Source organism: Hermetia illucens, chromosome 1 (genome assembly GCF_905115235.1).
Source record: "Hermetia illucens chromosome 1, iHerIll2.2.curated.20191125, whole genome shotgun sequence".
Classification (NCBI taxonomy): domain Eukaryota; kingdom Metazoa; phylum Arthropoda; class Insecta; order Diptera; family Stratiomyidae; genus Hermetia; species Hermetia illucens.
The window spans coordinates 51,693,580-51,721,097 of NC_051849.1; the positions used below are offsets into that span (position 1 = coordinate 51,693,580).

The 27,518-nt window shown below is 43.8% G+C and overlaps 2 protein-coding genes across 5 annotated transcripts in view; one reads left to right on the plus strand and one right to left on the minus strand.

The window, feature by feature from the left end:
• Positions 1-27,518, plus strand: part of LOC119647112 (potassium voltage-gated channel subfamily KQT member 2) — a 1,176,525-nt gene that overhangs the window by 170,630 nt on the left and 978,377 nt on the right. The window lies entirely within an intron of this gene.
• On the minus strand, positions 10,639-25,829 carry LOC119647115 (folate transporter 1-like). 2 transcript variants are annotated; one of them, XM_038047902.1, is made up of 8 exons: positions 25,443-25,829; positions 25,263-25,350; positions 24,962-25,175; positions 11,996-12,417; positions 11,428-11,940; positions 11,287-11,350; positions 11,058-11,235; positions 10,639-10,997 (listed from the first exon to the last, which is right to left on the minus strand). In XM_038047902.1, exons 1-8 carry the CDS (start codon positions 25,646-25,648, stop codon positions 10,676-10,678), a joined length of 2,007 nt encoding a protein of 668 aa, XP_037903830.1. In that variant the 5' UTR covers positions 25,649-25,829; the 3' UTR covers positions 10,639-10,675. The 2 variants fall into 2 exon arrangements, with proteins under 2 accessions (XP_037903830.1, XP_037903829.1); XM_038047901.1 differs by having other exon boundaries at positions 11,058-11,350.

Here is a 27,518-nt window from a genome sequence, read left to right on the forward strand (position 1 = left end):
ATGATGTTGCCCGCCTCCTTGCGCTTAGTATATATCCCAAGCTTGCACTGCTCCTTGCCATCCTTATTAGAGATTCTAGGTCTCTCTGGAGTAGTGGTGGGAACATGCCATCTACTCCGGGTGATTTCAGTTGTTTAAAGGTTTTCACTGCTCACCTAGTTGGGCTTCCAATTTTTCTTTTTTCCCCATTTTATTCGTTGTTAGAGTGTAAGTCAGATTGCAGTCGCCTTCCGCCGTGTTGTAGGACCCCGGAAAATGAGTTCTGAGAAGCAGGTGTACTCTGTCCTCCTCCTTGTTGGCAAATGTCCTATTTTCCTTCGTCAGGTAGACACAAGACATTGATTTGTCTTTGGCTACAACTTCACAGAATTCCCCGAAGCATTTTTGTTTTGCTTTCCTGGTCGTATTGCTATACGTACTTAGTGCCTCTTTGTACGTCCGCAAGTCCTCAATTTCTTTCGCCCGGTTGAAGAGTTTTCGCACCTGATTTCTGGCAAGGTTCTTGCTCCATCAGAGTCCATCCCTTGATGAGTTAACTGTTTTAGCCGGACAGCTGGCCTCATATGCATCAATTACAACTTTGTTGAGGTCTTCCTCCACTGTTTACAGTTGGCATTGGTACATTGCGTAGGAGTCCCAATCTGTTCTCCTGAGGTTCCTTATTGATGTTTTTATTTCGGTGTTGCCCTCAATGTTGAATCACAGAATAATTCGACATAGAGGGTTCATCCGAGAGCCTCCAATTTCTGAGACGTGAGTGGGTTTGTCATCCGTCCCGATAGTTAGATCGACTGCCTTCCATCTTGCTTCTGAAGAGTCTCCTTAATCAAGTATGGAAATCTGTGAGGTCTTCCGTCTCTACTGCCACAACTTTAGGAAGAAACACTGTTACCATGTGTACTCCCGGTATCCCCAGCACATGTCGACATTTCTGCTCCTTTCTAGCCTAGCAGTTTAGGAACTATAGTTCTAAGCCACTCCGCAGTGTCCTCCGTCGCGCGCTCCACCAATATGTGACCTAATTGAAAGCGTATCCCGGTAAACACCAGTTTCGCAGTCCATCTCTCGTACATCTGCCAGAAGACAAGATCCTCGATAGTTTGTTGCTCCTCACCAGTGAGTATTTGCTCGGGAAACGTTTTTGGTGGCTATCCCGAGCCTTCTCAAGGAGCTCTTCTGCTTTCAGGCCTTCCTTCAGATAAAGCGGGTGTCATTTATCACTTGCGCCACTGAGGTTTGTCGCCTTCCTGACGTCAGATATACTGATTTTAGACGTGCTTTTGCTTGACCCTACTCTTTGAGCAGTAGTCTTTGTTGGTTGCAGTCTTCGCAGTGTGCCAATGATGACCTTGGATACACTGCTTGACCCACCAAGTTTTCCTTTTTGGGGGTTAAAAAGCTGGCTCTCAGTGTATCGGAGATATGGGTCCCCCTGATTGGCCAGTTTGTGTGCGTTACGAGGTCCCGCTTGTTTTGTTTTATGTTTTTTTTCCTTCGTGTACTCATTTTATTCCCACGAGTATGAGAGTTAGGAGATTCGCCGTGCCATAGCCCCGTACTCAGTAAGATCGAACAGTACTCACTGGGTCGACCAGTGAATTTCCGTTCGAATACAGTCTATTATCTCTGACTGCAAGCTATCCAATATTCTTTCGCATGACACCCTGGATTGAGCGAGGCGTTTTTGACTTGCCTGTCTAGATTCGTAGCGTTTTGATAATAGTAGGGTCATCTGGTGCATCTGGTTATCACCACTCCCTAAGAGTTTTGGTAGATGGGAGGCTCGCCTTCGAAGAGAGACCATAAGACGTATTGGTCTCACATACTCGTATAATATCATTATTATGTTAATAGGCGGAAACCAGAAGTTCGACACTTTATGCATTAAATGCTTTGTTGAATTTTTATGTATGGAACATTTGCGTAGATTATGGTTCCATTTACATATAGCTCGCAGTGTATATCCATTGAACATACTCGATATTTAGTTCGATGTTTCAAAACGGGCAATTTCGGCTAATGGAACTTTGTGAATAGTAGTAGGATTTCTACAAAACTTTCTAGTATGCTGTTTCCTATTAAAATTTTACGGATCTAGGATGAGCTTAAGAGAGCGGGGGGGCTCCGTAGTAAGTTTTAAAAATATATTAATATACAATACTATAACTTCATTTGAGCAGATAGCAGGTATTTCGGGGACTAGGTGTTATAAAGAGGTATCATCATGATATTTTTCAGATTTTTTCGGTGCATGGTTTCCGAGAGTGGCCCCTTAATTTAAGTGACCCTTTTATGATTCCCTCACTTCCTTGTTTTGCAACCGGCTTCAAAACAAGGTACAAGCGATTCGGAAAGTACTAATAGAGACCTTTCATTTGATACCCCACATGACCATATTTGATGAAGAAAAAATTACATCCCCCTTTAGCATATATGGAGATCCCCTTCAAATTCAATTTGGGATGATATAACTCACTGCATATGTGCGGGCTCACAGTTGCCACTTTCAACCAAATATGTGAAACGATTTATGAGAAAAGCGGGTAAGGTGGTTTTAATAGGGTTTTGTTTTCAACAAAACCTTAAAAATGAATGGTTCGACAGACTTGATACATATGTACAGACTACGAGCTACTCACGTATTTTCGCATAGGAAATACTGAAAATCATTCATACCTAAAGCGCCGTGCTTCCGGTTGGCAACTTGTTTATTGTCCCAAAAATTTAATTTCGGTTTTCTTTAAATACTTAACGACTACCCCTACCCTTCCGTCAGGTGAAACATCCTCCTAGCTATCATTCGAGAATTTTCCTTGGTCAGATTGAATTCCTGCCCCAATAAAATGCCCATTCATTCTGATGAATTACCATAGCCAATGTGATTGCGGAAATTCCCAGCGTAATTTTCTCGGCAACCAGTAAATCCATAAAAACTCTAATCCTTTAAATCACACGCCATTTTTACCAGGCCGTCGTCCGGGAAATTCCCAAAACGGCGCCGTTGAATTGGTTGAGAATAAATTGGGTTTATTAATTTATCCTGGGGTCGTATTGCTGCCGCCATAAGCATTCTTTATTCCAATTAATCAAAAGTGGCGAGGACATTGTCGGGTAGAAGACGTTGTTTGCCAGTTATATCCTAGATGATAGATTTTACGAGTTAATCGCGGGTGACACAGCAAAGGCTCTCCTAGAATGTTAAACCTTTGCCAAAAACTGATGCCTTCCTTATCTCCTCTGCGATGGTGGAAAGTATAAAACTGTAGTCATTTTGGAAGGCAGCTACTTGAAAAGACATTGTGTAGAAGACAGGGAAATGAGATATCCTCTTACGAGTCTAAAGTTGGAGCTAACAAAGCTGTCTTGCACCGAAAATCAGTTACCATCTTCATCTATTCTCAGAAACACTCAGAGTATTTAACATTTTCCTGAACCCCATTCCCATATATCTTCTCCTAAATCTTAACATTACAATATCAGATTCTAGGCAAGTGCTGACCTCTTTTTATCTATGCCGGCTTGCGTGAATAAGACGCTTCTACAAGACTATCCGGAAAAACGAGTCATTTTACTACCCGCAGACTGAAATATAGGTACAGCCAGAAGACATGATCGCCTTGGCTATGAGAAGTGTTTTGCGAGGGACCAAAAAACTTGCAAAGATTCCGTATTCATTTGTATTATCCTGACGTCTCTAGTTGGATGGAGTGGAGTGGGGAGATTATGAGTATTTTTTCAGATTCACCACTCGTTTCATGACTTACATCAGGACAATAAATTACAGACTACTCTCGGAAACTATTGAACGGAGCCACTGTAAGGACGTGTCTTGTACGAACTAAAAGGCGGAGGGCGGACAACTCTACTATCTTACGGAAAATGTAATCATATTTATGAAAGCATTATTTTTATGTTTATCTTGCCAAAGATGAAATTCGTGGGGTTTAGGTAGTGAAAAATGACTTGAATCTATTTCCCAGCGCTTCAAATAGTGCCCAATTGGCTGTCTTCCTATATTTCGTTCGAATTTTTTTGGCCCAATTTTCCTAAACTCTGTAGTCAAGTGGATTAATCAATGATATTCAAAGGCCCCAGGTATCGGCAGTAAATTGACGAAAATACTAGAATTCAAATAATCTACGAGTTTAGGACGGTCCTTCACTATCCAACATGATTTCAGGTCAATTCTACTACGAGTGGTTGAAAGTTAGGATTGTGGTAACATAATACCTATTAAAGCCCGTTTGAAGGGCACTAAACCGGCCAATAAATTGACTGTACTTCAATCTAGTTCCTTCTCGAATAATGTTGCTGATGTACCCGTTCGTAGTACGCGAGTAAGTTTGGAAGACTTTTCGAAGAAGCGATTTCCCGACGATGCTCGGAATAAAATGGAAGAGTATTCCCTGAATATTAATTTCATGGTAGAGCTACATCAATAAAAGTGCTTGCCCTATTTAATGGGGTAGATTCTGAAAAATGGCTTCTTACCGACTATTCTTCTTAAAGCTTACAAAAGTGCTACAAACATACACGTCCAGTTGATAAAGTAGATGCCCATTTTTACCAGTTTACATTATAATGTATTTCGTGAATTTTTATTACGTTTTGTTCCGCAGGTAAGAATTCATTTGAAAAGCATTCTCCGTTCCTGTTGAAAATGAGCTCCATTGAATTTTTTATCGTCCTTTTTCTGTATTTTGAATGCATCGAAGTTGTGGAAAGTCTCCAAAGATATTCTGCCATTACATTAAGTGGAATGATCATCCGCACTTGTGGGAGTTTCATTCCAAAGCTTGGAGCTGCGACTTCAATTCAATTCAATGAGATGGAAAATGTGATGGTGAGTAATTCGAGTATTCGTTTGTTATACGTGATAACTAGCTAAAAGGTTAGTGCTACCGTACCAGTTGGCTATTTGAACTGACTGTAGGTCCTGGAGGTTTAATGGGAGTACTTGCTCAGTTGGTGTAATCCCACTATTCTCCTAAGATACAGGTTAATTTGCAGATCACTATCAAAGCTCCGCCTTGACTAGCACTACGTTACGGTTTATACTGAGTGCAGGCTGCAAGTAGAGCATGCATTGCCAATGGATGCAAGACACTGCTGCTATTAAGGAATACGGGGTTCGAGCTGTACCGCGTAAATCCACACTTGACTCCGCAAGAAGCTCTGCTTGGGATATGTGCACAACTACCATAAAACTCCCACAAGGGGCCAATCGCAAATAACCTGGCCGAGAAAATATCCCCCGGAATTCACCCGAAAAATATGCTATCAGAAGGCGCCTGGGCTTCGTGGTATGAGACACTTGGGATTGGTCCTTTGTAGACTCGGGTCTGATCGCCCTCCTCCAGTATGGTCTGCCGAGTCTAGAAACTTACCCTCCTATAGGCCTTCTTGTCAGTGTTGAAGAGGATCACCTCTATCCTTTCGTCCAGCAGATCCACTTTTGTATATATAGCCGAAATAACTCTGATGGACCACCTGCAAGCTTAATAAACTGTAGCGGCCTATTGGATACACTAGATGATCTTTCCGCGACAGAGAAAGCTCCTGCCTCTTCCACTAGGTATGAAACACTTCCCCCATCATGCACGATTTAAATGTGCCTGTGAACCACTCGAGCTTTCCCTAACTAAAGGGTATGTTTGGAATTCCATCCAATCCCGGAACCTTCTCATCGCCAGTACGTCCACAGATGCTACACAGTTCGCCCTTGGTAAAATCAGCGATCGGTACGATGTCCTATTGTACTTTGGGGCGGGATCCATTTTCCTCCTGCTGCGGGAATGAGTGGTACTTATTTTCAACCAGAGCCGAAGGGCCGTCATTGGGGGTGATTTCTCTTTCTCCTTCATTATAACCTCACCTCATTTGTTCATAGTATACACAAGCTGCCTAGATCCCATCCGCATCTTCATACAGCTTTCTTGAGGTCACTTTGGAAATTTCGATATTCCTGCTCCCGCTTCCCTGGCGTCCTTTAACGAGGTCTCCGTTCGCAGGCACGATGATGTCATCATTGAGATTTCGTGGCCTTGTCAATAACTTGGTTTGCTGCGGAAAAGCTGACCTTCTGGCGATGACTTCTAAGATCGCAAGGAATGTTTCTTATTTGGGAGTCTTCGTATATTACCGAACCATCCTGGCTTTTTATTATAAGTGCACTATAAGTGATCATCGTTTCCTCCGTTTTCAATGTTGAAAAAGATGGCTTTGTAGCCCCTATAAGTGTAGTACTCATTCAACCGGGAGGCCTTTCCTTTTATCAACGAGTTACTGAGGCCTGTTAGATCGACTCGGAAGGTAGGCGCACATTCAACGATTGATATATCCCCTGGTTCTACAAAGCTTTCGATGAAAATTTGGCCTCTAGCGTGCGTTACCCGTTTCAACCATTTTAAGGCTAACTCGTTGAAATCGCCGTCAATCCCTTTAGGGCCTCTATTCTCAGCGTTTCACACTTAACCGTCTAATACCTCCTCTTATTTGTAGATGTAGACGGAGTTGAACCTTTCCCTAATAAATTGGGCTTTCCGGAATGCCATTGTTTCTTGTATGGCTTGCCTTCTACATGTCCATAACGAGGCGTTACCAAACGAACCCTTCACCCAGGTTGCGCTACTGTAATTTCAGTGAGGTTCACTAATAAGCGATCGAACATATTACCTTCCTGCTTGCAGAGCCATTATGCAGCGTATATCTCCGACGCACTCCTCGTTGAGGTGACCTTCGTCCCGCACTTTCTGCGCCTTTTTTGACCTACTAAGTTGGCTGGTACATGCTCCTATAAAGTGGCAGAAATCCAGACATCCGAAGCATCTTGCCCCGTGAGTTTGCACACTGTTTACTTCGCCCACTGTAATCAATTCAACTACTGCCTCCACCGGCAAACTTATAATAGCGGCTTGCGAACGTCCATATGCTATCCCGATTCTTTTTATGGCGTTCTGCCCTGCTTCGTCAGGGTTGAATTGCTCCTACAACACAGAGAAAGTATCTTTTCGCATTCTATAATTATTTCAGGCTTTCTAGCTCTGGTGTTGGAGTATATTAGTTGCCTTTGCTAGGCAGGATTGCGGAGTCCTAGTCGTACTTGTCCATGTGGTTCTCTGGAAGAGTTAAGCTTGGTTCCGTTAGGATGAGATGAACTATAGCTGTGCACATCCAGAAAACCAACCTCGGCCAAATATCCCATTTTGTTTTTGACGGTTTTCTTGGCACGGAAGGCTATACCGGCCTTCCTAATCCTCAGTTTTATGTTTAGCTTCCAATCAAACTTTGAACCCAGTAAAGCATCCAGATAGTTTATATTGGAGGAAAGTGCCATTGCTCGTCCATTTAATAGCGAGTGGTGGAAATCGGGTCATCCCTTTTTCGGTGGTAAATGGTATCAGCTCCATTTTGTTTGAATTTATGACTAATGGGCATCCTGCAGCCTTTAAGCACACTTTTCCCGATGCGCCTGCCATAATCCTTGACAAAGTTCGGAAATATTGCTAAGTCACCGGTTTACGTCACCACCTCCATATCACTCCTGCCCAGCATCCGTAGAATTTTATTCATCCTTGACTATCAACAACCCACATCGGATTACGCTACTCTGGTTATCATCATAGATGGTATCCATGGAGTGGTGGAGGGGGTGAAGATGTCCCGCTTTGATTCACGGCCGTTGATTGCCCTTAAGTGGCGCTCAAGGCATGCATTAAGGTCTTCAGCATGAAAGATGCATGGCTCAAACGACGGGGGGTTGCAGAACCTGCAAGTGGGATTCTGACTGACAGTCCTCTTCGCTGGCAAAAGAAGTGCTGCTGGACCAGCATCTCCAGGGTCTTACCAGAACATTTCCCCCAAGAGCTCTCAAATTTTTGAAGAAAGGAGAAAATTCACCAGAATTTTATTGACTTTTGCAGACCGCTGATTCAATCAATGTTTTGATAATGATCCATCCAAGAGCGCAGTCGAGATGACGGATCTCTGGTGCAGGGTGGCCTGATTTGTGGAACGATCGCACCCATTTTTTATTAAAAGAACTTGATTTTAATTGAAGGATCCCCGAAGACTGGAAAGAACGCAAATTGGGGTAATCTTCTTTCCACTGCACTGACTTTTTGCTGCTTTTTGTAGGACACAAAACTTTAAAGAAGATTTACAATGCTTTTTGCGGAGCACCGACTTTTGACTCCACTTTAATGGGGAATCCAACTGTGAATGAAGAGGGGATCTCGCTCATTCTTCTGTCGATGGCGATGCTTCAATTTCTTGACCCTCTGCTGGTCCTTAAGTTCCTTCAAGTCGATTTTTACCTGCCGTCGGGCCTCCTTGCTACTAGCAAACTCGCGAGCCAGAAAGGGTGCCTGTCGTTGTAGCGGCCGGGATCGTAGTACTCACCTTCGTTGAGGATGGTCCTGGGGGTCGTACTTGAAAACCGGCCCGATACTCTGCAAAAGTGATTGGCCTCTATCTGGTGTCTGCCGGGAACGATCTACTTTTTCCCGGGACCTCCTTTGATTCGTATCGTGGTAACTGGGAGGGAGAGGGATGATTGTGCTCCGTCCGTGCACCCAGATGCCGGAAAGGTTTTAGGGCTTTATAGCCCAGGAGTAACCTCGTCCACTCAAATCCCAATCAACGGTAAATGATTACCTTTATTAAAAACACCATGAAAAAGACTACAGTAGATAATCAAGTTGCGGTTTTAAAAATTGCATAGCTTTATTTCCTAAAAGACAAAACGTAAATAATGTAAAATTGCAATTAAGGTGCCTTTACATTGGGGAGTACACCACCAGTGCATGGGGCAAGCAAAGTACGTCCATGACTAGATTTAAGGCTTATAAAAAGGTCGAAGTAGTCAGAAGCTGACAAGAGGCTGGACTAAGGCGTCTCTATTTCTATCTGTTATTTTGATTCTAACAGTGTTAATAATAAAGTCAAAGGGAGACTCACCTCTTTCATATATTTTCGACGCGCCCCAAAGTAAATGCCTCTGATTGACATCGCAACCTATAATAAGGTAGAGTTTCCTCGCTGCGATAATAGCCGCCGCAACTAGTTGTTGTAAGCCGAGAATATATACATGTTCTTCGTTCCTGCCTGGTCCAGTTTGACCATAGTTCTGTCCCTGGAACTTAGGTCCGAGCACAGAAAGGCGAGCAGACCCTTGGCTAAGAATAAATAGTAATATTCACTTTGGAGCCATTTAGTGTTTGAGTCTCTTCGATTCAGACCCATGCACCAATACCAAAAGATTAACTGAGATGCACTCCAAGTAGTCCTGTAGGTTTATCTGTGCTACCATCAGAATGGTCTACATACGTGGGGTAATCGTCATTTCCTGTCAGGGCACCGATCTTATTTCGTTTGTACTCCTGACTACGAAACGCTTTTTTTAGTCACCTTTTCTAGTGCCTTTAAGACTCTCCATTTCTGTGAAGTGCCAAGATTGGCTGTGCAGCTGGGGTTCTTCCTCCTCCTCACGGGGTTTGAAGACGCAGAGATTGGACTTACGTTTCTTTACCCATGCGAATCTTTGGCAAGCAGAAACCTCGTGCTTTTTTAAGTTTCATGTCCTCTTAGGAGACGCTGATCTTAGTATCACACGAACATGAAAAATGTTGTTAAGTGACGTGGGATACATCCCCCTGTTCCCCTTTATCGTTCAAGAGATGCTCTCCGGTCATCTCCGATAGCTTGGCCTCAACGCTGGTCCATGCCTCCGCAAGCGTAATTTCTAAGCGATACCTGGTCACGTGGTGATTTCGCAGTACGTGTTCCATTAGTGAGCTTGTGCTGCTTCACTGTCTGAAAAGGTTATTTGAAATTCAAGCCCTTCAACCCTCAACTCTGCTCAACCTCATCCTGAGATCGTTTGCATTCGAAGGCGGTGAGTTTCCCTTTCTGCAGATTCTCTGCGATTTGTATTTATATTCGTAGATACTCGATTGATATTTAGCGAGGCCATTTTAGTCCTGCTCGTTGACTTCTACTTCTTCGCTTCTTGGGAGACTCTTGTCAGCCTTTGTTGCTTGGGGGCTCCTGATATGTATGGTTTTAGGAGTAGGAGAACTATGGTTCGTACTGGTTACCTCTAGTTTGACGATGTCTACCGCCTCGCTCCTGAAGATCCCTCTGATTGGTTTCAGCACAACGGTGCTAAATCTGGCAATTAGAAAATATGTCAGGACTAATCTGAGGAAAACTTAACTGCTGGCTAGCCGGGCCACTAGGGTAGGGGTGTTATTTGAAACTGAAGGTGTCCAAGATTCTGCTAAGATTAAGCTAGTAGTCTCCAGATCTGCATACCCCTAACACATGATCAACAAGCAAACAGATTAGCGTCGATGGGATGAACCTATTCTCAGCTCGGCGCTGAATATTCTGGGCCAACAAGTTCCAGCGGCCACCGCCAGTTGTGAGACCTTAACCGAAAACATAATAAGACGGGCCCACTCCAATCCTTCACAGAGGAGTAACAATCGACCCTATTTTTTTATTTAGACACTTGCTTTACGGAACCATAGCTCCTTTCTCAGCTTTCTGAGATTGCGACAGGCACCCTGAAGAAACGCGACATAGGTTCTATCAAATTTTGTATATTTCAAATATAAAACAATTATAAAATTCTCACGTAGGATACTTCGACAGCATATTTTTACCTTCTCCACTAAGACTTCTGTTTAATGGTCAAAATTCTATTTCGAAGCCAAGCCAGCAGCTTAGATATAAGTTTCATAAATTTCAATTTCAGGACCTTTACCTTACCAAGTAGATAAGGTTGATTTACAAAGCCAATGATACCATAAACTCCGGCTACTATGAGGAAAAATCCCGAAAATAAATAAAAGCGAGTTCGGCGCCCAAGCTTAAAACCATCTTTAGATATCCAGACAGACCTTATTGCTGAATTGATTGACAGCGATACAAATGTGTTAATACCAAATATCATTCCGTATGTTTGGTCTTCAAGTTCTTTGGAAATCAGTCCACTGAAATACCAAAAAAATGTACTCGTTGCTTTGCAGAAGGAGACAACTTGATGCACTTACCTAGCGTATGTAATTAGGAAGTTGTATACTATGCTGAAAAGTACGTATGCCGAATATGAGAACCAAAGACGAGATGTCAGCGACATGATTAAAATAAGAACGCTTTGAACTGCAGAAGCTGCAGCGAGAAGCCACACCTCGAATGACCTAGTGAATTGTCTGTGCACTGTGAATATCACTGAAATAGATGCTATACCGGACAAAGTTTTCGCAACTGCTGCGACGGTACCTTTGGAAGAGTCATGATAATCTGGATCGATTCCGCGCCAAAGGACCTGTGAGGAACTAGAAACCTTTAAGGATAGGGAAGGCACATATTTTTACTGGGACTATATAACATCTTATATTTGACTTGGCGAACTCCACTTACCAACAAGAATACTGAGTTCGCAACAATCCACCAGAGACTCCATTTCAAGATGAACAAATTACTATAAGTTCTGACTACAAATAGGAGCATTTGTTTTATTCCTTTCAAGCTACCTATGAGTGGAATATTCTGGATCTTGTCTGTCGCCTTTCCGACCCTTGCTTGTATTTTACCAGCTATTTTTTCCTTTAGGTCATCAGTTATTTTTTCGGTCTTTTCTTTTATTCCTTCTGTTGCTTTTTTGGCCGCATCTTCGAAACCTTTGGGTATAACCTTATTTTTGATACCATCAGTTATCTTGTTGATTCCTTTTTCTCCACTACCAGCTATTTCTTGAAATTTTTGCTTCCAACCCCTAGCTAATTGGAGTTCAGTAATGTCTTCCTTGCGTGAACCAACAATTTCTGAACCCCTCTCCTCATTTAACTTGTGTAAAGCCCGTCTACATATATCGACTGCAATTTCATCCACATCTAAAGCCTCCGCTATTCTTCTCCTTATGTACTCTACCTGCTACAAGTTTGGAATGTTTAATACGTCAACAGCAGTAGAAACTTAGAGTACTTACATTAATTGTTAGATGTGGGTTGAGTTTACGAGCTTGCGCTCCAACTGTCCGTACCTTTGGTGGTTTTCTTCTATTGGCCTTAGTTTCCGAATAGCTCTCTGTTTCACTGCTGAGTTGCTCACTCCCCTCAATGTTGACATCAGTGTAATCAGTCTCATCCGTTGTACTGCCCTGATGTTCTTGTGATGGGATGCCTTTAACAGTTTCTGAGGAAGAATTTCCAATAGCTTCAGCAGTAGCTTGAATGGCGGCGTCGACAGCACTTTGGGTAGCTGCTTCTGTTGCTTGAACGGTAGCATCAGCCACGGCCTCAGCAGTATCTTCTGTAGCACTAGTAGCTGCATCAGCTACGGCTTGCTCATATGTCCATGCGTGGTATACCCTTGGAAGGGTAATCGCAACGAGAAGTGACGCAAACTGAGCTGTGGAAAAGAAGTTGTCTCCAGTCGTACTCAAATAATCTAGGCGAGCAAATTTGTTTTGTTGCCGTCAGTGGTGCAAGGGCTTAGTATTTCTGGTGGCTCTTAACGCTAATCTACCAAATTGGAGCCGACTAGAAACTTCGTTCAAAGAGTAATTTCGTATTTAAAACGGAAGGCATATGATATCGGTAGAATTCGACATGAGGAAATCGTGCCTCCGTGAATCCTGATACTTTTAAATTTCTGAGACATGGCAATTTTAGAAAAAAGTTGCAACGATAGCTTGGAAAAGGTGGGGTGCATTGTGACCGCCCCCATCCTTTCGCGGATCTGGTTTAGGCGAACAAGTGCTTGTTCATCACCTGCTTTGAGATGATTGATTTAAGTTTTCTAGTTTTCTGAACCCCTTTTTATTGTTACTATTCTGGAATTTGCCACGATCCAGCCCGCCTTCGTTTTCGGGCTTTCCACTTATCTTAAAACTGCAAAGGTCGAGCAGTAAAATGTCTTCCTAGTAGCCTTTCAGACGCCCACAGTCTTATCGGACCGATTTGTTCTCCTTATCTTGCAAATTCAGGGCTAGTGCTATATAGGAGGCTCCGCACCAGGGCTTATAACCACGCGTCCCGCGGGGATTAGAACCGGTGTGCCGGGAGGTGATCAAATCAGCGAGAGAGATCTCAATGAAGCCGGTCCCTCCCACAGGAATACAAACACGAAGGCGGGAAGGAAAAGGACGTATGTGCAAGCTGCAGCCTCTGTTCTGACTGCTACTGTGGGAGTTTCCTCCAAGGATGGCAAAATGTCAGAGGGACAATTTACCATCCTTTACCTACCGGGAATGCCTGTGGAAAAAAATGTTGGAGCCTGGAACGAAGCCACGATCTAACAATCAAGGTTTTCTTGATGGGCTTCCTCATTTGGAGTGCACTGACGACTGACTTAAAGTGGCTCCAGCAGGTAATCCCAACTTTGAGTTCCGGCGGTTGGCTCAAGTTCACTATTGTGAACACTGAGCTACGCAGGACAGAACATGTCGGATGTTGACTACCGGGCCCTCGAAGGAAGGCAGAGGACATCATCCGCATGCTGGGTGAATGGAACCCGGGCATGGACTTTGGACACTGGAGGGTAAATTTCATGAATGCCAGGAAGGACAAATCTACAAACGTGGAGGGTTTCAACTTTGTATTCGAACTGGACCAACAGAGTCTGAACGTGCTCAGGGGAAGTCATCATATGGTGCTCCACTTTTTCCTCTATAGGCTGAAATTTAGTCATATCGGGAAACTGTAGAGCATCACCTCCATTTTGAGAGCGAAGGACAACGATGGTCTTCGACTCACACAACATAGAGCAAATTGCAGCATCTTCGGTGCGCTTTCCCACAATGGAGCACTGAAGAAGGGACTACAGAGTGAATCCTACCTGCTAGTAACTTCTCCTACACCTTTCAAGGAACAGGCGGAAGGAACAAAAGCCAGAGGCGTGAACGCAACTGACTTGATGACAGTTCGAGTGATCGAATCTATGCAACCCGGACACCGCAAACCAATTAAGGTGCTAAGTGGAAAACAGACGAATGCTCTGCGGGATGAGATGAGATCTTTCGTGGATGAGAACATGGGAACTGCGGTACTTCCAAGTACGGCTTTTCTCAGAGAAATCAATCACGAGGGGATCGAGTCTCTGGCGTTACGGTGTGGGGGAAACCCCGGCACACGTGGACTGCCGCATACGCTTCTAACTGTTTTCCATAAGACAATAGACTGAGTTTATGTCGAAAAGCATAAAGATTGGTCAACTCAACCTGCAGCATGCCAAAGCTCCCTCCTACCTGTTGGCAGCGAGAATGATAAAGCTGGAGGATTTCCCCTATATTTTTCTGGTGCAAGAACCGTGGGTTCGATTTAACAGAATCTGTGGCATTGGATCAGTAAAGGTGGCTAGGATCTTCTACGACGAAAGGTCCATAAGACCAAGAGCTTGCGTCCTGATGTCAAGATGGTTAGAGGCAACTATGCTGAGACAATATTGTTCCCAGGACTTAGCTACGGTCATCATACAATACCAGATAAGTGGCGAGAGGAAAAACATCATAGTTGCGGCCGCTTATTTACCCTATGATTCCTTGTATCCTCCACCCACGCAAGAGCTTAGGGATCTGGTGGTGCATGCAGAATCAAGTTGTCTCGAGCTCTTAATAGGTTACGATGCGAACGCTCAACATATTTGTTTGGGGCAGTAGCAAATGCAATCCAAGAGGGGAGATCACTTCAGCTGGTCTTATGACTGCAAACGTAGGGTGCGCCCCTACGTTCGTGGGACGAGAAGAAGCGAAGTATTTGACCTAACAATCTGTACTTCAAAATTGTTAGAGTTTATTACACGCTGGCGAGGGCTAGACGAGGTCTCACTGTCAGATCACCGACATCTAGAATTCAATCTGACTCTTGCGGGCGAACAGTCTGCAGTACAAAGACGGAACCCTAGGAAAACGGATTGGGCAAAGTTCAATGAACTTCTTGGCAATAAAGTACAGTTCCCTAGGCGACTAAGGACTCCTTTGGCGGAGGAAGATGAATTGAAAACTCTGAACTGCATACTTTTAGAGTGCTATGAAGAGGCTTGTCCTATTTCCCGAGGCCAAAGCGGTAAAACGGTTCCTTGGTGTAACCGAGAACTGCAAAAACTCAGGAAATCAACCAGGCGATTTCTAAACCGTGCTTTCAAAAGTAACAATAACGAAGACTGGTTAAATTTCAGGAACTGACAGCGTGAATATAAGAGGCTCGTTAGGTGTTCGAAACGAGACTCCTTTAGAGCGTACTGTGAGCAACTGGAAAGCGAAAGAGAGACTTCAAGGCTGGTCAGAGTCTTCAAAAGGGATGAATCGGCCAAGTTGGATTCTCTTAGAAAACCCGACGGTACTTTCATGAGCTCCAGACTGGATTCAGTACAGACCCTCTTAGAAGTACACCACCCGGGAAAACGAGTGAGAGAAGTGGTAGGGGGAGAGTTGACGGTTCTCGCAACCCCTTCAACAAGCAAGTGTTGCAAGGGGAACAGAAACACTGCGAAAGCAGTTGTTAGCCATGAAAAGGTGAGAGCTGCCATATTGTCCTTTGAACATTTCAAAGCACCTGGCATGGATGGCATCTATCCGGCAATCCTAAACGAGAGTAAGGAGCATTTAGAGCGACCTCTAAAAAATATTTTTCGAGGATGTCTTTCTCTGAGCTACGCGTCTTCTTCTTGGCAACAGGTTAGGGTGGCCTTCATACGGAAAATGCCAATGGAAAGATGACTATTCTAATCCAAAGAACTTCAGACAGATCAGCTTGACTTCATTCTTGCTGAAAGGTTTGGAGAGACTGGTGGTGCGTCACTTTCGTGGAAACGCACTTAGCTTGATCCACTTAATGAACACCAACATGCTTACCAACGTGAAAAGTCCTGTGAGTCTGCTCTTCATTCTTTGGTCACAAAGACGGAGGATGCAACTTTGAATGGTGAGTACGTGATGGGGGTGTTCATGGACATTGAAGGGGCTTTTGACTGTGCGCCTTTTCAAAAACTTTGTGATGCCGCCAGAGCGCATGGTGTTGAGGATGCTTTAATTAAGTGGATCCATGCTATGCTGCAGAGATTGCTGTGCGCTGAGGTGGGTGTCGATCGCTACCTGACTGCAGCAGCAATGAAGGGCTGCCCCCAAGGAGGTGTGCTTTCGCCACTTCTGTGGAGTATGCCGATCGACTCACTACTATACGAACTGCAAAATTTGCCAATAGATGCTAAAGCTTATGCTGATGACGTGGCTGTACTTGCTGTTGATCGGGATCTTGGAATGGTGTGTAGGAATATACAACGTGCCGTTGATTTGATAGACAGCTGGTGCCTCAGACATGGTCTGTCAGTTAATCCAAATAAAACCACAATGGTTTTATTCACAAAAAGGAGAAAACTGGATGGACTTTGCCTCCCTTAGATGAGGGGTACTACCCTTCAACTCTCCAAAGAAGTGAAATATCTGGGAGTCACTCTAGATAAAAAACTTTTTTGGAACAAACATGTAGAGGTAAAGATGAAACGAGCTTTCGCAGCTTATGGGCTGTGCCGACGGACCTTCGCCTCGACATGGGGACTCAGGCCTCATGCGGTAATGTGGATATATGTTGCCATCATTAGGCCGATGTTCGCATATGCATCCGTAGTGTGGTGGGTGAAGGTGAGACAAAAAGGTTTTCACCATAAACTAGCCGCACCGCAAAGAACTGTGTGTCTGGGTATTACTGCTGCCATGAGCACGACATCCGGCGCAGCTCTGAATGCACTACTCAATTTGCAGCCCCTGGATATATTTATTCAAAGCATTGCAATGAGAGTAGCTCATAGACTAATTCGATAATATCTGTGGGGAAACAACGGATGTGGGGGGCACAGAGCATTGGAAGAGTTACTGGGAGGACTGTGTCCAGTTCTTACAATGCTCTCCGATTCTCGTGTCCCCATACATCGGTTTCGTAGAAGATATGAAGTTACCCTGAAGCATAGAGAGAATTGGGAAATCCCAGAGGTATGCATGGCGGGATATACGGAAGTCTTCTACACCGGTGGCTCAAAAACAGAAGAGGGTTCTGGAGCCGCAGTCTACTTCTCAAATAAAAACGAGAAGTGGGCTTTTTCTTTGGGACAATATGCGACGGTTTTTCAAGCCGAAGTTTATGCGATCCTAAAGGCGGCAAACTGGGTGATTGACGAGCGGTTGAAGGGCAGGCGCATCGCAATCTGCAGTGACAGCCAAGCTGCATTGAGGGCATTGCGCAGTCCTTTGATCACCTCGAATATCGTTCTGGAATGCAGAAACTGTTTGAACTCTATGTCTAGATTCAATACGGTGGAACTACTCTGGGTACCTGGTCACTGTGGCATAGAGGGAAATGAAATCTCGGACGCTTTAGCGAAAGAGGGATCAATTTCCCCTATGCTGAGACCGGAGCCAGCAATTGGAGTAACAGTAGCATTGACTAAGTCTGTTCTCAAAAACTGGGAACAAGCTTCCCATAATGACAGGTGGCAAAGCCTAAATGCTGCTCGACACACAAAGTTTATCCTGTCGAAAAGCAGGAGGACTTGCAGGTGTATTGTGGGCATTCTGACAGGCCATAATTCACTAGCTGGGCATATGTTCAGAATAGGAATTACCGAAGATGATACGTGTCCCTCCTGTAATGAGGAAGCGGAATCCACGGAGCATTTCCTATGTGAATGCCCCGACTATGGACGTATCAAACATCAGATCTTTGGTGCCGATGTTCTCCAATTGCGACGGGTAGCATCACATCCACTAACGGAAATCCTGCGATACGTTAACGAATCCGGAATATTCCGTTAGACGAGGGGGAGGGCGAGTACAATGGGCCAACACGGCCTGAGTGCTCAGAAGCTGTAGCTTCTCCCCCACCATACGCACACACACACACACGCTATATAGGAGTCTTTAGCTCAAGCTCACTCTTTCTTGATTAACAACGCTTCCCGCTCAGACGGGAGCCACATTTAACAAAATAAATTGCACTACTCCGACTAAAAGCAGGTCAATTTTCCGAGTTCGGTTGTATCCGTGCCAAAGTTCATTCTGTCTTATACGGCTAGATTTGAAGATAAAACTCCTGGCATATAACCCAACATGTTCGACGCAGTTTCAACTACTGCTAGGTCATATGCAAAATCATTACCACCTAAAAAACGTGGAAGGTACGTACTCTGTCGTACATTGTATTCCTAAGTGTTTATAAACGCTTTGTACTTTAAATTTCCCCCAGAGGTAACTTACAATTAGCCAATCTAAGCACCAAGAACACCCAATTTAATCAGAGTGCCCTTGACCCAACCCTAACTGATGTAATCAAACATAGTTTTGATGTCCAGCGTCGCCTATCGGAGACCATCGCACCCCGAGCCAGAGTCACAATCCCCGAATCATATCAACGATCGAACCTTCTTTCATATATATTGTCATCGATTTGCTCGACGAACGTATATCACTACCGTCATCACTTCCAGCACCGCGTTTATGGTTTCCAAAAGTCCTTTTTGGGGTATCGGTAGTACAGTGTAGAATTATTTTAAATTGGTGCTGAACGAAATCTGCAGAATTCTGTCCAACCCCGTAGTCTTGTCCTCCCAAATGCTTACGAAGATCCCATCTCTTCATTTGTCAAAACCCGACCGTATAGAGGAAACCTGTTGAGCTATAATCTGACTTACCTTTTAAAAGCTCGAATGCGCTTTACAAGGGAATGTTCTATATAGTTTACGCTTGATCATAGTATTCCAATGTCAAACTGCAAGCCTTCCGTTATCTTAATTAATTGCGGATCGACCCATACCTCAGTTGCACTCCAGAATTTTGCTTCTTTCTTGACAAGGAGGTGTAAATATTTCCGAGGAACACGTCTGCTTCAGTCGAAAAACTGCGGGTGGGGTCCTGAATAGGGCGGGTGTTTGTGGAACTCTCAGTCACTAAAAATCATCCTCGTTCCTAGGCTCTACCTCACAGGATCACTACTTTGTATTACCCTCGTGGTTGCTTGTGGGTCTCTACAACAGCATAATTTGTTTTCCTGTTGTTCCCTTCAATTGATTTCACCTGGTATTGTGGAAGGACGAGTAAGTCCTCTGGCCAGTCGGGAGTATGCTTCATTTGAACCGCCAGTTATTATACGATTCCACTAGCCGCCGTGTGAGTTGGGGCTACCGGATTGAGCGGCAACGACCTTTCGCTACCGAAAACGGCTTATGGCTTTTGCTGGAATGTGTACACGCTCATCGACAACTATATCAAAAGACTCCAGGATGCTCGTATTCTCCAGCATGAGTGAGAATTCTGACGTTATAAACTGGGGCTTCGGGGACTAAACGAAGAGTGTTTATTCTCTATTGTAACAATGTGTTTGAAAGCCAAGTGGAAGCAGATGCGAGTCCGGAGTCGGATTATTACTACCTTAGGGTTCGCGCTCTTGATATTGGAGCCGGATTCTAACAGAATTTCGACTGCAAGATTTCTGTTCAGGTTAAGAAGCGTCACACTTGCACAGTGCTATGGACCATCGGGGATTTTCGATATTATAGGGAGGGAAGCTTCCTATGAGCAATTACACGCAGATTGGGAGAGCTTCTTAAACATGACATTATGATCATGGTGAGTGATCTGAGGGCCAAGTTAAGTATGTGACAACACCTTGTTCGGACATGGGACGGGGAAACACGGCCTTGGTGATAACGGTGAAAGGCTTGTGGATTTCTGTAGCTGTCACCGCTTCTCCATTGGTGGCATATTGTTCGAGTATAGTCAAGTCAATTGGCTTTTGATTGGTTGACACCGTACGAGCAACTAAATTGACCATGCAGGTCATCGGCCACTTCCAGAACGGGCACAATAAGATCTGCCTGACTACGGAACCTTGGCTTTTTTGTGGTTATGTTCAGTCCACTCTACCTGCGACTATTTTCAAATCGAGAGCCGTTTCGTCAACGCCCATTGCCCGGTTGAAATGCAAAGTGAGGTCATTAGCATAGTCGAGTTGTTTGAGGAATGATGTCATAGTCCAGGGAACCCCTTCACGTACGCCGGACAAAGTAGCATGAATAACGTCACCGGTAATAAAAAGAAATAATATTGGTAACAAGATGCAACCCTGGCGGACTCCGTTTTCGACCTCAAATTGCTCTGAGGTTTTACCTCATTTTGCGCCATCATATGTCGAATTAATAATAGTTATAAGATGATTCACATGGTGTTGATGTGGTCAATGCGGGGGGATCTGGAGTGGAAACAAGCCTGGACTTTGTCAGTCAAATTTTCAAGATGTTCTTTGATGCATACCAGGATTATTTTGGCTATTATCTTTGCGATGGTAGATACATCTCCAATTGTGACACCTAAAACGGGTACCCTTATCTGATTCTCAAGGTTTCCGTACGAGTGGAAGTAGCAAATCTGCAACAACAGCGTTAAATAAATCTACGAGGAGACCGTCAAGCATATCTCAGGTGTCCTTAAAGGTCATCTTGATAGGCAGCTTTGAGATATCCGCATATCTTATGTTTCTGGACCTGCAATTTGTGAGCCAGGATGGAACCGAAACTTTTACCTAGGACCAGTCACACGCATATACCTTCACATCCGCTAATAATTTTAGATCATTGTCACGACAAAATGATCTGCGAAAACAATGATTGGAGTCTGGTCTGTGAAGTCCAGCGTCAGAGGTCTATTATGTATCGTATTCTACTATAGAGGACATAAAGAGTTTTTTGATAGCTTCACGTTAACCTTATACACTCTGAGTCTCTTTTCCATCCGGTACCAGAGTGTCCGCCCCGAAATAAAATTCACGATCAGCCTCGTGACGTTTCTGCAGACATGTCCTTGATGTGCTGTCAATTTGTGGAATTGAACGCAACCTAGCACTTGTGTCGTCATAGCCGAAGTCGATAACGACACGCGGGCGGAACATTGTCATTTTTTTATGATGGAAAAACACGTATTGTAGTTGATCATTTCCAACATCATCTGCATTGTCTCCAAGCAGATAGGTTACCATGATTTTGGGTCTTCTGAAGGATAACTTTAGGAAACAGCTAAAATTTCCATTTTTCCCAACGAGAAATGGATATACTTGCTTGTAAGTACTTTGAGATGGTATGCGTGAATAAGTTAGATTAACTATTCATTATAAGCTTGGAGGCTTTACTGGGAATGCTATTTAACCCTGGGATGTTGGCGTTGTTGTCGATCCTCCCGCTGGAAATGTCATTGGGCCTATCACCACTTGATTTCCTCAACTGTTGTGGTGATTTTAAATGTTAACTTGTTTAGGGGTTAAGAGGTACGGGGGTATACCTGTGGTGATTTTCGCCCAAGCAACTTTTCCATAATGAACTAAGGTATTGCTCAATCTTTAGGAATACGGCTTCCTCAGACAGATTCCTGAAACGATTCTGTTTAGTATTCTGTATTGCCTATTTCAAGCCAAGTGTCAACCCGCGCTTACTCTTTCGTTAGGGTCACGTTGATTGGATGCAAAAGGTTAACACCCGACAATCTCCCTATTCCACCAATAGCGGGGACACCTTCTAAGAAGCGCTCGTCTTGTTGGCACATTCCAGAACGCTTCGCCAGTGATATTCCATTAGACAAAACAAGCTTTCGTGGCCCACGGAGTATGTCGAATCACCTTTTTATTGTACTACCGTCCAATTATATATAAGTCGGGTGGGGGCCATTCTGAAACATATCCTCCTCAAAAGCCTTCGCAGTCCAACTGAACAGCCATCCAGACTTATAACATAAGAACTCTTTTTACTCCCTGACTCACCCCTTATCTACATCGCTTATAGGTCATTGGCGCATGCTAAATAAATGTTAGTCTCAAATTGTTATACTAGAACCAGTTGGTTATTTGTTACCCGTCGTCGAGTTTGCGGAGATAATTTGAAATCTCAGTTCAAATGGGAGAGAGGTGTAGCCAGTTCAGAAGTACTCAAAGTTACAGATGAGATGAAGCCATCTAGGATGAAGTTGCGTGATTCCAGCAAATAGGCAGCTGGCTGAAGGCTTCAAAGGAACTAGATCGCTGAACTTTACTATATGATTTAGACGCACTTTGGCGCATGCTTAAGTTGGGTCATATGGTACTATTGTTTAGTCGCAATACAGGAGCTTGCCTGCTGCCTTCCTAAACCAGTTGCCAAGGAAAGATTAACGGATAACCTGGGCATAATAGGGTGATCGGAGAGGATGTGTAGTCAGAGGCGGCAGGCGCGTGATGTGGCGACTTCAGGTTCGGCATTGCGACCTTAAGCACACGTAACAAACCAGCAGCGTTGAGCGCCAACCTGATGTCGAGAACAGGTTCGCTGGGAAGTATCAGGCTCTTTCCGTATACCAGCTCGCGATTGACTGTTCGGAGGCCAAGTAGAACCAATGGCAAGACCTGCGATTAAGGAGAGTTGTCTTCGTGGTATTGCGGCCTTCAGCGACCTGTGCCCACCTTTTGAGCATCCCATTGGACTGCTGGTTTTACAAGCGGCGTTTGAAGCCAATAGTGTGCCCAACTCTGAGAAAAGGAAGGACTTAAATTGCATTCCCTAAGTGATTTTAATTGCCGGCACACCACAGCGTGGAATCCATTCTCGACAGAGAGCCTACAAGATTGTGGTGCAGTAATGTCGTTCAAAAGTATCGTCTTAAGGCACCACGTGAACATATGCGTGCGAGTCTCGTAAGTAGCCCATAATCTCGAGGTGGATTGTGTGGAATAATCTTGCATTTCTGGCATGCGATGCACTGTCTGGCCCAAGAATTAACGTCCATGTGTTCATAGATGGCCAGAAATACTTCGCGATGACTAACCATTGTTCAAACACCTGGGTGCACCAGATCGTGAACGCGTAATCAGATGGCCCGGAAATCTCACCCACAATTGTGGGAATTTACACTTTTCAACGTTAAGTACTAGACCGGCCTCAAGGAGGTGTTGAAAAATGCTCTCGAGATGTTCTAAATGTTTGAACTCAGAGAAAGACGACCAAAACATCATCTAAATATACGAAACAGAAGTAGTGGTTTCGCAGCACAGAGTGGATGAATCTCTGAAAAGTCTGCGCCGCGTTGCATAGCCCAAAAGTCATTCTAATGAACTTGAAGAGTACGAAAGGTATTACCGTTTTCAGAATGTCTTTGGGAGCTACAGAGGTCTGATGGTATGCCTTGACAAAGTTCAAGGTCGAGAAAATACGGCAGTTTGCGACAGAGTGCGCAAAATCGTGGATGAGTGGTATGGGGTGTCATTCTGGAATCGTCTGGGCATTTAGACCCCTGTAGTCGCCACAAGGGGAATGGGGAATTCGCCGTTGGATTTAGGGACCATGTGAAATGGCGAAAATCAACAACTGTCTGAAGGTCTGCAAATACCCTGCTTAGAGGCTTTTCGAACTCTTTCCGCCCAGCTGGGTCCTTCGGCGATTCTAATAGACCCACCTTGGAGAAAAGTGGATAGCCAGCAGTGTTGATGTGGCGCTGAACTTCATGCTGATGTGATATTGCGGTGTTTTTGATAGAAGTGCGCGAATACGTTGGTCGGCAACGTTTTCAAAAACTATGGAAAGAGTGTTGGGTGAGTAGGATGAGATTTTTCCTGGTGATTGCATTTATTGCATTTATTAACGAAGGAGTTATCGGTAAGAACAATATTTATCAAAATGAGCTTTATCCTTTTCTCATTGGCCGCAAACAAAACCGGTCTCCTTTTAAATGATCGTATGGTGAATTTGTTGGTGCTTCGGCTAGCTAAGATCTGCGTTAGTTCCTCTCAAAAATGGCCTGTATCAATCTTATCAATTGCATCAAGGACTCTCGTGTATTCTGGGCATCTGTTTCTCCTGCAATTTGTTGATTGTCCAGAGCCTCGTTCCCTCTGGAATGCATGAGATTTTGGCCGGTTTGCGAATGTGATCATAAGGTCCATATTTGCAACATATCTCGGACCTTTCGAATGTTCCCTTAGCTTTGTAACCGAAACTAAGCATCCGCTTCAATCCGACATACTTGCTAAAGCGACAAATATCACAGCCTTTTTTAGTAAGAGTGCCATCTTCACGGGTAAACTCATGGTTACAGTTTGTGCCTCACGGTAGGTAACTTTGCAAACCTCTTCCTTCGAAACGACATTGACAATGTCATTGTATTCGATGATTATATCCAACCTTCGAATTTTCCTTAAATCCCTTATTTGATCTAAGAATTTGTTTGCAGATACATCTTTGCATTTGTTAAGTTTCAGCATTAGACCTCCCTTCTGAGACTGAAATTTTCCCACAAGTTGATGTATTCCGGGTGTTATTGAAACTTTCATGGAATGTCCACATATGTATAATACTATTCCCTTGAATCTTGTTTGAGAATTGGGGATTCCTAAGTCCGCCATCCACTTAATGACGGACCGGACCAGTTGGAAATACTTTGATCCACGGTACCCTCATCCGTGGAACTTTGGGGTCTCCATGTTCTTTGTATAAGTGCCACACTGCTGGTTCACTAAAAAGTTTCGATGTTAAATTCAGTGTCCGTGTCAAGCCGTCTAGCGGACTATGAAAATCGCGCCAGTTACCATCGAACTGACAGATGTCTCGTTGTTTTCCTCATAATGTAACTGTTCCTATCAACAGCTAGATGGCGAATTAAGTTTCTGAGGAAAAACAAAAACACTGAGTGACCCGAATGTATGTTGTTAAGCTTATTCACTAATGGTCAATGGGTGACCAAAGCCCGGTCACCTTCCACTAACTAATTGGCTATCACCTTTCCAGGCTGACTAATTCCCTGAAAGTGATGTTTACGGTATTTCAACCTATGAGGCGACTAAAACGAGTGTCCGCTTGCAGCAATCGCTATTGTACAACCAATTCACGTGGTCATCATTGCAACAAAAATTAAGAAAGACCTCTTCGGTTTTTACTAGTAAAAATGTCAACCTACCTGCCAACGATATGTAATTTAAATTTGCTTCAGTGCAGGATCCTGAATTAACTAGAAGTTCCCCTAGAGCTGACGAAATTGCCGACGAGAATAATCCTGTAGACCTTGTCAACACAGACACGGTGAAAAAGTACTTCTTCTCAACTTTAGCATAGATATAGGTAAAATATGCTAGCTCGGCGGACTTATAAGTTCCATGAAGGACTTGGATAGCCTGAGGTGAAAATAAAAAGAAGGAATTGAGTTTTCGCATTTTGTCTCCCCATCTGGTGTAATATGAGAGAAAGAACTCCGCTTATACCCCTATTGCCTCAGAAGTGGTCGCCGAAATAACCATCGTCCACAAGATTATACCAACAACCGCTGAGAAGACGAGTATCGGTTGATACCTGAAATGGATCAAATTTGAATTAGACAATTTTCACAGCAGCCCTTTTTCAAAACGGGTCTTCAAACGTTATTAATTAATTGTTGTGCTTACAAAAGGTAATCCGTGATAAGAAACATGAATGCTGAATGCGAAAGATACGAATTTTGTCCCCATTTTTCCAGATCATCAGCTTCGGCTTCGGTTACATTTTTTTCTGCACTAGCTATCCAACTGAAACCGGACCGATCACTTGGTCGAAACTCCCGAAAGAAGCCAAACGTACACAGGATTATTGTTGTTGAAAGCCATTCTTTCATTGCTTTCTATTTAAAATATCATTTTCAGGTAAGACAAAATAAAAATATGAAATTTTTATAGACTCAAAAAGGAATAGAAACAAATAACTTTCAAAACTTGAATACACTAAAATTCGGACTAAATTACTGAAATTGACTGTTATATTTTAGCTTGACTTAAAAGTGTCGATGACATGTTTGTTTTAATTTCTAATATTTGAAAGATATTATTCAAAGTCATAGGTCACCCTATGTTTTAAGTTAATTAACAGGCAAGCCCTCGAACGACGTGCACTCCGAAGAGACTAGACAACCTTCCGTTTTTTTAGACTTTTATTCTATCTCCCAAAGTAGTCAGGGTGGACTTCCTTCTGACCTGTAGAACCAAGCATGGATTCCATTTTGTTGAAAATAAAACGTCATTGGATGGAGAAGAAGTGATGCCAGACGCATCTTTGTGTCTCCAGTAAGGGGGCAATAGTCGTCTTTTAAGTCAGTGACAGTTCATGCCTCCGATAGTGAGACAGAATTCGGCCTTTCAAATTCTAGTCCGAAAATCTCGGCCATAATGAGTATTAGTCATGGTATATCTACATCTCTACCGCCAACGCAGGGGTTACCATGGAACAAAGGCAGGAAAGCATGCCTGTTCCCGCGAACTAAACAGAATGCCAAGAGCTGGTGTAGGCTAATTCACTGTCAAAATGTTGAAGCGACTTTGTAAGAGCCAGTAAGATACTACACAAAAAGCATATGTGTCCATCCTATCTTAAAAAAATGCACTGTTTTTGGATGGAATCTTTTGGCGAGACCCTCGAATCAGTAGCATAGTTACACTTTCCAATCAATGAAGACAATGGACTAAGAACTCATTTGGAGGAAGTGGTCCAAGAGGCATGCTGATATTAACATCAATGACGTTTCCACGGCAAATTTAGAAATATAAGTCTCATTAGCGTTCACGCCCCTACAGAGGAGACTGCAGAGTCGGAGAAGGATACTTTCTATGAGGCAGTAAAACGAACCCTCGAAGCCTGTCTCAAATATGATATCAAAACCATACTTGTGCATTTTAACAGCCAAGCGATACGTTGGCTCTCATAGCTTACATCAAAATACAAATGATAACGGACTGCGGATTATTCAATTAGCAGCGTCACACGAAATGGTTGTTGAAAGTACCTGTTTTGCGCGGAAAGCGGTCCAAAAACAAACTTGAACTTCTTCAGGCGGAGATCGAACGCCGCCACCTTTCAGCTTCGATGAATGCCAGAATAATATAGGGGGGCCAAGATAGACTCGGATCACTATTTTGTTGGCATGGTGTTTCGAGTTCGAATAATAACACCACCGAAAATCTCCTCTGACAATCAGGTGAGAGTTAACACTGAAGCCATCCACAATAGAGCCCTGCGCAACACCTATAAGAGGGAAATGGAAGCCGCAATAACGGCAGTCAACAGAGATCCTTAAAATAAGGCATCAACAAATGATCTTCACAACCATCTGAAGAACGTTATCATAAATACGACCACAAACATACTTGGCCCCAGCCGCAAAAGGATTCGGAATGGCAGGTTCAACGATGAATGTAAGATAGCAACGGAAGGAAAGAATGCTGAATCATCATCAACGGCGCAACAACCGGTATCCGGTCTAGGCCTGCCTTAATAAGGAACTCCAGATCCAGGTTTTGCGCTGAGGTCCACCAATTCGATATCCCTAAAAGCTGTCTTGCGTCCTGACCTACGCCATCGCTCCATCTTAGGCAGGGTCTGCCTCGTCTTCTTCTTCTACCATAGATATTGCCCTTATGGACTTTCCGGGTGGGTTCATCCTCATCCATACGGATTAAGTGACCCGCCCACCGTAACCTATTGAGCCGGATTTT

Excerpts from the sequence above, each read along its gene's own strand:
- LOC119647115 (XM_038047901.1), bottom strand. The coding sequence starts at position 25,648 with ATGAAAGAATGGCTTTCAACAACAATAATCCTGTGTACGTTTGGCTTC. Across the intron at positions 25,351-25,442 it reads CTTATCACGGATTACCTTTT|GTATCAACCGATACTCGTCT; the intron begins GTAAGCACAACA and ends GATCCATTTCAG. Across the intron at positions 11,941-11,995 it reads ACCCACATCTAACAATTAAT|CAGGTAGAGTACATAAGGAG; the intron begins GTAAGTACTCTA and ends CCAAACTTGTAG.